The following is a 13,998-nucleotide window of genomic DNA, read 5'->3' as shown; positions in this document are numbered from 1 at the left end:
CCCTAATTTTTAAATCTTATCCCCAAAATTTAATCCACCTCCCCTATCCCCCTCCTTCCTTTTTATTTATATAGTATAAATATTACATTTAACTTCCAATTAAAAAATTTAAATAAATTAATATAAATAATAAATATTATTCTTCTTATCATTCTTCTTTTTTCTATTTCCCTTCTTCTCTTCCTTTTAAATTTTTTTATTTCAAAAAAAACTTCTTTGAATCAAGAAAAAAGTGCAGATATCTCATGTTAGAATCACACGCAGAGTGTCATAAATCCTATGAGCGTATAAAGAGCGATACTTGAAAATAATAATCTTTGTAGCCGTATGTATGTGGGATAAATCCGCGCTCGTCGTACGATGCAATCGTAGAGCTTAATAACAGCTCGCAACGTACATGATAAAAGGAAGTGTAATAGAGACGTAAAGACGATGGAGGAATCAAAAAGGAACGAGTTGCGCGCCGGAAGTTTACAAAGATGAACGTCTTCTCCTTTCGTTCTACTGTTTCTGCCGTCATTTATACCAGAAACAATGAAACGCAATATCCGGCCAGGAATGGTCGAAAGCGAATAACGAGATGGGGAAGGCAAGAGAGCGAAGAAAGAAGGAGGAAAGAGAAGAATTTTCTCAGTCGGTTCTTCTGTTGGGTGGAAAGCCTATAGTACAACAATGGAATTGCCCTTTTTTATCAATCGGTACCAGTTGTGACCCTTCCCTCCTTTTAAACGCCGGAATCAATAATAAATTCTCCTCAAAGTGCAACCTCACAAAATTCAGCATTTGTGAATTTCTCTCTCTCCCCCCCCCCTCCCTCCGCCCCTCATTCATCTCATCACTTAGATGAAGAGTTGCTCCAGGCATGAATCTGAAGTGACGGTACGACGATACGATAAATCAAATTAACTCCCAAAAGTTTCGAGACTTTTTGGTTCCCCTCCTCTTTCGCCGGTGCAGCTACTATTTCGCGGTCGTGATTGGATGGTGAAACGGAACGTGGAAAAAGAGTAAGCGAGATTGAATCTCCGCGTCTGAAACTCCATGCAAGAGGGTGAAAACCTCCACTGCAGAAGCAGGGAATGTCGAGCTCAACGTAATTATCGATTCCTTACGTAAGCTACTTTTATTAGCATCGTAAATATAACATGAAGAGGAATAATATATGGTGTTGAAGCATTTCTTAAAAGTTCTGACTTAAAAAAAAAAAAATAAAAATGAAAGAAAGTAAAATACTAATATATCAACTCCGAAGAAGAAAAATCGCAGATCTGTCAGATCAGCAGCTGCGAATAAATCAAAAGTTCTCTTTACATAAACGAAATCTACAATTGTATTACTTCTACTGCTTTCTTCTAGTTTATTTGGATTATTCGTTTTTTATTACCGTCGAACATAACCACAATATGAATGCTTCAGTGCCATCTCGTATATCATACTTCCGTCGTCGGTAATGGCAACGTATTGATTAAATTTTTATTTCGCTTTCTCCTGGAAATATTTTCCCAACTCGCTTGCGCCTTGGTTCGTCTTCCGAGTGAGTTTCCTTCCGTCGTAAAGAAAGGAGCGCCTCTATCATCTCTATCCAACTCTCTATACTCTTTTCTTTCGTGAGACACCACTCGCAAGTCGCTCCCGTCACGCATATCCAGCCTCGAGAAAAAGAAAGAAGCACGCTATTTTCTTCACGCTCGAACGTGCCGAAATAAGGGTCGACCGAGAAAAGGTAGAGCCTGCCATGAGGGAATGTCGGATTCCCGAGGCGTGGCACCTCAGAAATGGATTCAACTAAATTCTCACACTCGCCGAGCCAGGGCTGAGACGTGTCGAGATGCGCTCGCTCTCGTACGAGGGCGAAAAGACGCCGAAAGGGACGCATGTAACCCGAGACAAACCAACAAGCAAATGTGTTTATCTACGAGACCTCTTGCAAACGGGACTCAACGAGCCGGAAATTTCGGTGATGTCAGGTTTGAGGAAACGAAAGATTCAATCTATACGTTGAGGCTCGAGATCGGCGCAGGCGAAAAAAAAGGATGCGACGGAAGGGAATCTCTCGCGCCGAGGGTTGAGCACAAGTTGACAAGAAACGAACGGGAGACGTAAATAACGGGTGCAATCGGTTATCGATGATCGCGTAAGTGTCGATAGCGAGATTACGCCGCAGTAAGGATAAAAGCAGCAAGAACATTATCGTCGTTAAAAACCGTGACAAACAAGCTGCTACTCAACAGGATTCGCGTGAGTTCGATTACCGATGATGAGAGAGGATATGAGTATTGCGCTCATCAGTCAGAGAGCTGCTAACGAGCTCTGGTTACTATGCTTGTCGGTCCGGAAATATCATCGCTGTGAATTAGGTATTAATCATGTTGTCATATTATCACTAATGATCTAACGGAGTCCCTAGAAACGAATGAAAATTGCGAGAGCGAACACGATTCTAAAAGAAATTGCGAGGGACTATAATTTCTAATGCGGAAGAGCTTAAATTAGAAGAGATGAAGACATGATTTTCGTAAAAATTATCTTAATTAAAAACCGGTATATGTTCATAGCTAACAAAACGTGGAAATTGCATACATTCTAAAAATATAGATGTGGATTTAATACCACATGCGTTATATAATTCTCACTGTGTTAATATTAATATGGATTAAAAATCCCTGTTATTCATATCAACATCATCATGATATAAATTTAAAAGTGTTTATTAACCTTATTATGATATGGATTTAAAACTTATGATATTAAATCCATGCTATAGATTAATGTTTATATTATGTTTATATCATATGTTTATAATTAATATGGCGAGAATTATACACACTGAAAAAACAGATTGGCTGCTGCAGCAAATTAGGTGGTAAAATATGGCATAGTATTTTTAATTGACTGCAGCAGCCAATTTTTAGTTGCGTTAGATTATCTGCTTGTCAATATAGGATTCCGATAGGCTAACATAATTAAAAATTGACTGCTGCAACCAATTAAAAATGCTATGCCATATTTTACCACCTAATTTGCTGCAGCAGCCAATCTTTTTTTTCAGTGTATATATATGTATGATGTTAAATCCAAATTTTTTATACAAATTAGTGTATACAATTTCCCTAATATTTTGCTAGAAATGTATCGGTATTAAATCCATACTCATATTTTTTTAAAGAATATAAGATTCAATATTCATTGCGGATCGCAACGCTTTGAATTCCAAAGATTAATGCTCTTGCGCTTCAACGGCGGTTATCGTCGACCATCAACCGCAACATCATCTCATGAAACAAGTACTGAGACAGCCGCCACTTTCTGGCCGTCTTTTGATATGCTCGTAAAAACTTATCTTTACACGAGCAGGCAGCAATTTGTCCGGCTTGCACCGCCACTCGAATTCAGCCGAAATTTTACGTCGTCCGCAGCCCCGTAAATTGCGTCTTGCGTTCTTACGCGCTCATGTTTACGCGTTCAGGGCCTAAGTGGCGCAGAAAGAGAGAGAGAGAGAGAGAGAGAGAGAGAGAGAGAGAGAGAGAAGAGGAAGAATATTCACAGAAAAAGCTTACGCAGAGACGAGAAAGTGGATGGGTTGAACAGAGACAGCTACACGGAAGTCGGAACGTACATCAAGCCGGAAGCATCGCGGAGGTGCCGTTAACATAAACCCTGTTATTGCTCCCCAGACATAATACCCTTATATCTACGCCCGCGTAATGTCAAACCGTGTCTCATATAACTTCTCATAGTTTCTTCCGGAGTCACAGGCGAAAGGAAGGGTTTCCGGATGTTTTCCGCGACGTGGTCGAGACGAGCATGACAAAAAATCTCGATGAGAAGCCTCGACGGGATTTTAGCTTCAGGAAAGTTTACACCTTGTATATTTGGCTTATGTATCGTTTATTCTGCGCTTTATTCTGTTGAATTTTTCTCTTTTTTTATTTATTTAATATATAAAGAAAGGAGGAAAAAAATATATGTACACTCTTTCTCTCTCTTGAAATCTTATCGCAATTCGCGACATCGTTTCCAAAAGGAAGCAGCCTTGCCAAACTGGTAAAATCGTAAAGCTACAGACGAAATGGATGATGCTGACTTGCTCTGTCCGTGGATGACGGCGACAAGCAATTTACAAGGCTTTTACCGAGCGCTGAGTGATTTTGAGATATTCCCGCTTGCAATACTTGTAGAATACGGGAGAGATATGCGCATGGTATCTGCACATGAAAGGAAGGCGTCTAAAAAGGATCGATATTTGCAGTTACTTTAGCGGAAGTAACTAGGATGCATTCTTATGTGTACATAAATCGGTTGCTTCGCAAGCGTCTCTCCTATTTGATAATCACCTCAAGGAATGGTCCTCAATTCTCTATTCGAAATCACTTCAAAAAATAATCCTCAATTCATCAGAATTAATAAATCGAGAATCATTTGAGAAGCTTGTGTGTTTTCTTATTAGAATAAAATGTTCTTTAAATAATTTGTTACACAACAGCATATTTCGCGATTATATACATTGAGAAAAAAGTGTTCACTATTTGTGACTATAATTGCATAGTAAAATAATTAGGAACATTTTTTTATAATCGTAATATTAGTAATAATGATAATATTTATACACGAAAAGAACGATTTTGTTAAAGTATCTAAAAATTTAGCTAAATACAGGTCTAAAAATAATTTTGTCGGACTATGAAAATAATTTATGGACACTCCAACAGTTTCTAGAATGTTAAAACTTTTTGCAGCATTGTTCATTATGCTTGAGCGTCCTACATAATAGTTTTGATAGTCCAACAAAGTTATTTCCAGATCTGTATCTAGTTAAATTTGTAGATTTTTTAGCAAAATTATTTTTTCCACACAGTTAAATTATGGTAATTATAACAATTTTTTCTCTCAGCGCAATATTTCCAAAATTATTATTGTCCGTAAATAAATTGATACTCCTGTCACGCCTCTTTCCTTCGCTAAATTAAATGACAATTCGCCAATAATACAAGGAATGTGCTCATCAGTCACTCGCGTCGCGATATACCGCATCGTGTCGCCCGTCTTTGCACACGTTCCACAGGAGATTCCAGCCGTCGAACAGCAAGTCCGTCGTCCATACTGAAAAGGTCTTCCGACGGCTTTCACGTCGTAGCTCCAGCCCGATAATACAAAGAAATCCGCATCAGGGTAATGTCGCGTGAAGTTAACGCGAAGCGCCGGCGTAACCATCCTCATACTCTTGCTCTCTCTCAAGGGATCAGATCGTGGCCGGTGTTTCGATGAAGGCTGCAGACGGACGAACGGAAAAGAAGCACGATGAGAAATCCCATTAAGGCACCGAGATCTTGAAAGGGCGCGATGACGTCGTTCTATCTCGTCCGATGCAAGCGATAGAAGCGATATAAGGACCTCTCCCCATCGCACGGAGATGGAATTACGAAGCGATGAAAAGGGTGGAAAGAGGAGTATTCTCGTCCATTAATCGTTAATCATCTCGAGATCTGAATGAGATGGAACTATAAGGATGAATGATAAATAAAAGTATTTGGGAGTCTGCCTTAATTACTAAGAATATATTCGAATAATGAAATAATAAAACAACAATACTGGTCATTTCGCAATTGATGATGCAACGATACTTTTTCCAAGATCGATTAGTGCTAAATTCAAACTAACTGAAGCACCAACGAAGGAGGACGCCCGGATTTGAGTTACGGAAGGGTTGAGTTTAGTCGCTCCACTGGACTGTAACTCGAGCTAACGCCGAGAAACACCACCACTGCCGGAGGAGAACTTGCCTCGTCAGCTGCTGGTATATAAGGCCGAAACCTAGCTACCGCCTGTAGACAGGAAACGGAATCTAACTTCCTTCCTTCCTTGGTCGAGGGTGAAGATTAATCTCGGTACCGTGTCTCCTCCAACTGGACCATATGGCCCTTGTGACCTTCTATCATTATCCGCCTAACGTTATATGTAGGTTTTCTCGATTCTCGTATGCAAATGAAACTCATAAAAAGAATCACAAGAAAGTTATTTAAATTCATTTGATTTCGCCAGGATTAGTAGTAATTCCCAAAATGAGATAGAAGAGCCGATAGAATGCAAATGAAACTTTTAACGCGCGTATCATTTGATCAATCCTTATAATTACTCACAAAGTGAATCACTATAATTGAGAGATAATTAAGAATCCTTTTTGCCAGGAATAAATAAAGCAGAGCTAAGGAAGAATAATTTTCCTCTTTAAGGAAAATTAAATGTTTTTGCTTTTCAGGAAGCTGGAGAGAACTCTATTTATTCGGCATAATTAATCAGTATAATGCACGTCTCATCCATCGTACATGTAATTGAATTCGTACTTTTCCCGCTAATTTATTTTATTGTGTCGATACTTGTTAATTACAAATTAATTTTCCAGATCCATGCGGAGGCATCGAGTGCTCAAAACCAGAAGTCTGTCAGCTGGATAGTTTGAGACAACCAGTCTGTCGCTGCGGGGAACAATGTGGCCTGGAACTTTCGCCAGTTTGCGGAAGCGACGGCAAAACATATTCGAACGAATGCAACCTTCGACAGGAAGCCTGTCGTTCGAGATTACCGCTCAAGAAAATCTACAATGGTGCATGCAGTTCCGGTAATAAAAATCATTAACATTTTTTACTCGGCACGTGAAATATAACGGCAATAAAATTTTCAGAAAATTGTATAAATTGCTTTCCTGCATGCGATTAATTGTTGCACAGTAATAAATAATTTTGATTAATGATTAATAATTATACAAGAGCCATCCTAAAAGTAAGTAATGAATAATTTTGATTAATGATTAATAATTACATTCCCATTATATAAAAAAAACCGGTTATGCAAATAATTTGTGCATTGTAAGGTTTTTTTGGAGTATATTGGTAATATTTTTGCACTCAGAATTGCCTTCTGCAACTATTGTTGAGCAAATTTGAATCAAGGAGACGCAATACAAAATGTATTCAACTGTGAATTACGTACAGTAATTCGGTTTATGATATGACATAATATCAATTGTGACTATGAAAAGTAACTTAAGAATCAAGTTAATGAAATTAAAAAATTTTATAATCGTGCTATATTTTACTTTATTTTCCTATACGATAAGGAAACTTACTAGTGTAAAGTTGGCCCCTCAAGTATTGAAAAAATGAACTTTCCATAACTCATTTGATTGCTTTTCATAATATTGAGAGAAAAGTGTTTTTGTTGTTAATTACATAGTAAAACAATTATCGCGAAAAGCTCTATTTTTATAATTATTATTTTTATTGTTATTATTATAATATTAATAATAATTATTTTTAATTCTACAAAAATATATAGTTGGCACCAAAAATAATTATAAATTATAGTTAAAGATATAGTTGACCCGATTGATTGTAAATAAATTATAGTAATTGCGACATTTTTTTTCTCAGCATTTTATAAAAATTATACATATTGTAATCGCGCAAACAAATCAAAAGTTTTTCATTGAATTATTAATTTGGTTTTTTAAATCCTTATTTATTTATTTTTTTAAATCCTTATTTATATAACTATCATATTTTGAAAATCTAATATTTTGAGATTATCGTAGACCAAAAATATACGATTTCTGAAATATATATGTGAAAATAAAAATAATTGTGACATAAGTCGTACGATCGTTCGATTTCACAGGTCAAAATCCCTGCGAAGCAGCAAAATGCAACTTCTATGAGCAGTGCACGATCAATCGGCAGGGGATCGCTAATTGCGAGTGTCGTCCCGACTGCGAACCGATAATGAGGCCCGTGTGCGCCCGCGGCGGAACAACCTACACGTCCATGTGCGAGCTGAAGAGGCAGGCGTGTTTGACGAGGAACAACATCGAGGTCGCCTACGTCGGCACATGCGGCTCCAGAGGACCCTGCTCCGAGAAGGTCAGTCTCAGCTAGTATCTCACGTACGGAAACACGAGGCACACTCACGGTTTCCGCTTCCGTTTCCGTGCTCGGCGCGACGCGAGCAAGATTTCTTGTCTTCTCTCGGATCCTCGGAATTTCAACGATGTAAATTATTGTACTCTTGTTGAATACGTTATGATTCCACTTTTTTGCAATTTATATCACTCGTTTAATTATTGTATTGCTTGTTGCATATTATTAGTTACTTCAAGTATTGTAGATCATGTGTCTTTTTATATTAGTAGCGCCTTTTATTAATATACTTTCCGTTTTTTTGTACACCGCATCTTATGTTACTTTTCTTTTGTACATCCGAAGCAACACAATTACATTCAAAATACGAATGTTAGTATCATATAATAAATGTATAAACTGAAAAATAAATGTTTAAAATATAATACGATTTTTAAATTATTTAGCAAATGTTATAAAAATGTATGTAAGATGTCTGTAACGTATATTAAATAATTTTTACTTGTTTAAAATACTTAGTTAAAAATATTATTTATTTAAATAAAATAAATATTTTTATACATTTCACGATTTTATGAAGATTTAATAAACGTAGGTCTATTTTATAACATTTTTATTATAGCATAAAGAACTGTTTCGGCTTACTTCCGGTTTTAAGAAAAAAACACGCATTTAATGCATCATTTGAGCATAATATTCATATGTATATATAATAATTTCAGCTACAATAGCTTTCTTTAGGAAAAACGTTTTGATGAGCTGCAATTCAGTTTGTGGATGTTTCATTGAAAACTATTTCGTTAAATTCGAGAGATTGAAAATGAATACGTCATATAAAGCACAATCAATGTAATTGATGTATAAAATTTACAACAGGAAATATTGGTATAAAATATTCTTGATGTATGCTTGTTTCAATGAAACATCGAGCATAGAAAAATCTAAAATAAATTCTGCGAAAAAAATAGAAATAATTTTTAATAATTAAAAGTTTAAATTTATCACAGATAAATCATGTCGATGATGTTGACATGGATTATTTTTAATTTTATAAAAATTAAACGTGTTGCTATTTAAAACGACACAATTTAACTAGATTTAAGCTACAAACGTCATTGGTTCACAAAACAAGGTTCGTAATCGACACCGAACTCGCTCGCGAAATGGAAATTGCTGGATGTATTCACCGCAGAAATTGGAAAGGATCAAGAGCCCGATGGAGTGTGGAAGGAATTTCCTCTCTTTTACTATTTCTCCCTCTCGATACTTTCTCGATTCCCTGCGAAATTCGAAAGCTCGAGGTGAGATCTTCACCATTTCGACGAGCTCCTTCGCCAAAAGCAATTGTCACTAATTGGATGACGCTGTGCCGGATATCTCCGTGGGAAAGCTAGTAGATAGACTAGTACGAAAAGGAACGAGGAGAGATCGAGCTCAATGAATTTCAGGAAGACATTCCTGTATTGAGTTTCTCATCCCATGTATTTCTCATGAACGACTTTATGGACTATGATATTCTTGATATAGTCTGCAAACTTTCCATTATCTAATTTATTCTTTGTTTACATTTCCACTGTATTTGCTTTTGCCTTAATTTCAGACAATTTAAGATATATTATGACATTATATATTATATAAAAAAAAGACAATAACTTATCTAATTGTAAGATGTACAATACAGAACATAGTTAAGTATCTAAAAATTTAAATAGATACAAAATATAGTGGACTATCAAAATAATTATATAAGATTTATATAAACTTGGAAAAATGTCAAAATTTTTTACAATATTATTTTTTACAATATTGCTTATCATGCTTAAATTTTGCATATAATTATTTTTGGTGATGGTCCAATAAAATTATTTTCAAATCTGTATCAAGCTAAATTTTTAGACACTTCAACAAAACTATTCTCTTCATATAAATTATTTATGATAGTAATAATAATTATATTGTAGATTTATATATAATTATTATTACTAACATTATAGCATTCATGACATCTTAAAAAATTGGGATGCTAAATTAAAAAGAAGGAAACAAGACAAACTACAGTGATAGCTTTTCTTGATGTATAACGGTACATCACATACACAATCCCATATATGACTATTCGGTTTGCAGATGTGTCAATGGGGCGCAATTTGCGCGGAGATCGCCGGCAATGCTGTATGCGAATGTCCGACTTGTCCGGCAGAATTTCAACCCGTATGCGGCGATGATGGCATCAGCTATAGCAATGAGTGCAAACTTCGCTTGGAGGCATGTCAGCATCGACGGGAGATACGCGTTTTGTATCAAGGATTGTGCAGTGAGTATCTATCCAAAATAAATTTAAACAAGGGCATACATCATGCGTGTAAATATGCAGTTTGTCGGTAATTACGATTGATTACATATCTGATTCCAAAATAATATAATAAATAGATTGAAGGACTCTTGATAAGTTAACTCCTAAACATTACAAAAATAACAACATACTTGGATATAACATACCCAATCCAATTCGTTTGCTTATAAAAATAAATATATCAAATGTCAAATATTATACGGAACATGATAGTATCAAGCAAATATATGCATTAATAATAAAATTATAAAAGTAATGAAAAAAGCATTGTAAAAGAAAGGCAGATATGTCATATGTACCAAAAAGACATTTGAAGATTAAATGAATAAAACAATAAGACAAATGAGAATCAAGCGTTGTCGTTATTCACAATATAGTCCGTATAAATAAAAGATACGTTTCAAGTTTATAATCAATGTTAAATATTTGAGGAGAATGTGAATAATAATTTTCCATAAATAGATATGGGAACCTTCTCCATTTTAAAAGAAAGAATTTCTGGCGTCTTTTAATATAATATAACGAGACAATCTAATAATATATAAAGACAAAGCGATTAAAAGCATTAAATTGCAATATAATTCTAAAACTAAAGAACCTCAGTTGGTTAATGTTAATTTTCCAGCAAATTTTTTTCATTTAATTTGAGTATATTCAAATCCCAATTTTCATTTCCTAACAGCTTCCTTTGTTTCGCTTAATAATTTTGTATCCATTCAATCGCTCGTTCTTTTGTCACGGATAAAATATATTGTCAGCAAGTTAATCTTTTAAATAGGTTCCGCGAACTCCTTCGGAGGGTGCTCAAATTAATCACATAAAATTCTGAATTCTCAATCTGGCGGATTGTTCCACGTTAAGCGCTCTTATCGACACTAATATCGAATGCGAAAAATAATTTCCAACTCGCGGCGGAGCGTTAAGAGAACAAATCTGCGATTTTAATATGCCGGAGTGGTCGGACAGCAGGGGTTAATATACGGTCGCGTAACCGCCCCGGCAGCGGCGGTAACTTAAAACTTGCTACGACTAATTTGAATATCCGGCGCGGGTAAATTGAATTTATAACGGATTTCTGAACGATCTTAAGTAGCGCGGCGGCATGAAACTTGATTAACGTCGATGGCCTTGCGTGTTCCCTCAGAATTAAACATCGATCGACCGTCCACCTGCACATTTGCTTCCTCATGTTCGATACGACGCGATAAAACGACCGTAAAAATCGGCACTGATTTCAGAAAAGGAATGAATTATGATTCCAAACTATATCAAGGGGTATCCCTTTAATTTTGATCTCTAAATACGATCGATCTAATTACTTTTCAACGTACTGAAATGTCATATTTCGTTTTATTAGCTTTTCTTCCGAGAATACGTATGATATGAGTGCCGCTTTTGATAAAGCTGTGCTTCACGTCAGATATTTTCAGCGATACTACTCATGCAGCGGAGCATTTCTTTTCTTCCCGTTTCCTCCTTCGCAATAGGAATTCCGGGCGATATCGTAAACAACTTCATGCATACTGCACTCGACGATGCATCATCGCGGCTGCACGCGAGCTCGCGCTATTAATCTTCATTTTATTATTTTCTACGATGCCTTTAATAACGACGCCGTGCCCTCCGCCGATCCTGGGAGGGCGGGAAAACGGGAGAAAGGGGTGAGCGAGATTTCATCGACCGTGTACTTTACGACGTTGGCTCCTACCCTGCAATTTCATTCTTATTAATCTACCCTTCTCCCACTCTCTCCCTCCCTCTGTCTACCGCCTTCGATATTCCAGAAGCTATTATTAGGACCGCGGTCTCAAAAGGACGCGAATTCCTGAGCGATTTTCCGTTCTGTGCCTCTTTTCGTATAGCATTTGATAAATATTGCACTTCAATCGCTTTACGATCTGCATATTCATTCAAATTTTGTCATAAAACATGCAATTTTGATTACAGCAATGACATGATTGTAACTTTTTCATGATAAAACCTAAATATTAGGTTTTATCACGTTTTTATCAGTTCTTATAGGCAAGAAGTTAAAGCGCTTCAATTTACTATAGTTACGTGTATGATTCTGAAAAAAAAATTTTATATTAAAATGCAAACTTATAAAATATTCCCTTATTTCAAAAGTACAAAAAACTTTATTTTTGAATTATTGCTACGAATGAGTTTTGACAAATATTAATCAAAAGTGAACTAACTTAACTTCATAAATTTGTTAAAATATCACAGCTCAAAAAAGTGTTTTAAGAGTTGTAAAATGATAATGACAAAAATAACATTTGCTCGTGCTAAGAGAATAATTCTTTTTGTTGATATTATTTGATTAGTTCAATAACTTAACTGACAATTTAATTTTTTTTAGTTGCCACTTTTTTTAAATAAGGGATAAGGGGTAAAATAACTTTTTTTCTTTGTGGATCAAAAATTAATACACAATTGCAATTAAATTATTATAATTAGTCCGCGATAGTTAAACATTAAATATTATACTGTTAAATATAGTATTATATGCTCTCGAGAATATTCTGTTAACAGTGAATTTTCTTCTGTAAAAATAAGAGTACTTTCGTAATTAAACGAGGAAAAAAAATCATTTGCTTTTCTTCCTTTCCCCGATTTCATCCTTCATCTTTATGGAAACTACTCGCCAACGAAGTGCTTTTCAACGCGAAACAAATGCACGACTCGATGCTGATCCCAAGGAATGGTTGCACGATGACATTCGGTGCTCATTTCCAACGCAAATCATCCATATTCGCACAAGCATTCCTTGATAGCTCTATGTAAAACATAGTTCTAAAATCACTGGCATGTACTTCAGAAATACGTGCAAATATTGAATAGTAAATGAAAATTATTAAAGTTTATAATACAGAAATATTTATCCATATTATCTCCGTTCATTATATGCATTATATGCATATAATATATATTATATGTGAATATAATTAATAAAAAATATAATATATATAAATAAAAATAATATAAATAAGATATAACATACGTAAGAATTAAGATAAATAAATGTTGCTATTATAAAATACGCAAAGATTAATGCAAGCAATTGATGAGAAGGTCAATTTAGGATGTAAACTTTTCGGATGTACTCGTGTTTGTGTCTTGTGGTCCAGCGCAGGATAAACAGTAACATTTCTGATTTGCATCTTTATTAAAAAGTTCTACTTGTCAGCATACAACGCGAACAAGCACATTCCGCTATCAAACGGCAGATTTATCAAAAGCTTACGCCAAGGGATACGTTCAAACAGCGATTCCATCAAACCAGTCAACCCTATCATCAGCCCCCTTGACTGACGGGGCTCTAAGGCTTAGAGAATATAAAATCGCGTACTCGCGAGAGTTAGTCTAAACACAAACAGTAATTTCCATCACAAAAATCTGATGAAATGGGATACCGGAATGACGGTGGGTGAAAGTGATCTTCTCTAAAAAGGAGCATCTACGCGATGAAAACCTATGCCAAGGTTTATCGAATTTTCCTCATATCACACTTATTTTCGGTGAACGCGTCGAAAAAGATTGCCTTTTAATATTGAGAGAACACGGTAGCTTAGAAATTTGAAGAATGATAAAGGAGAATGCAAGACTAGAAATTGGTTAAGACTTAGAATTAGTTAAGAATAATAATAAAATTTGAAATAATAACATTTATAGAGCATTATATGAAATTAATGTAATAATATTTGGATTCTGAAAAGGAAAATGTATGTATTT

The 13,998-nt window shown here is 35.4% G+C and overlaps 1 protein-coding gene across 1 annotated transcript in view; it reads left to right on the top strand.

Moving 5' to 3' along the window:
- Nucleotides 1–13,998, top strand: part of LOC108693521 (agrin-like) — a 47,585-nt gene that overhangs the window by 4,107 nt on the left and 29,480 nt on the right. The window contains exons 3-5 of the mRNA XM_018202526.1: nucleotides 6,401–6,616; nucleotides 7,672–7,913; nucleotides 10,038–10,224. Coding sequence (XP_018058015.1) covers nucleotides 6,401–6,616; nucleotides 7,672–7,913; nucleotides 10,038–10,224 — 645 coding nt within the window. The remainder of the gene's footprint in view (nucleotides 1–6,400; nucleotides 6,617–7,671; nucleotides 7,914–10,037; nucleotides 10,225–13,998) is intronic.

Source organism: Atta colombica, unplaced genomic scaffold, assembly GCF_001594045.1.
Source record: "Atta colombica isolate Treedump-2 unplaced genomic scaffold, Acol1.0 scaffold92, whole genome shotgun sequence".
NCBI lineage: Eukaryota > Metazoa > Arthropoda > Insecta > Hymenoptera > Formicidae > Atta > Atta colombica.
The sequence above is the reverse complement of the archived record's forward strand: the minus strand, read 5'-3'. Positions and strand labels throughout refer to the sequence as shown.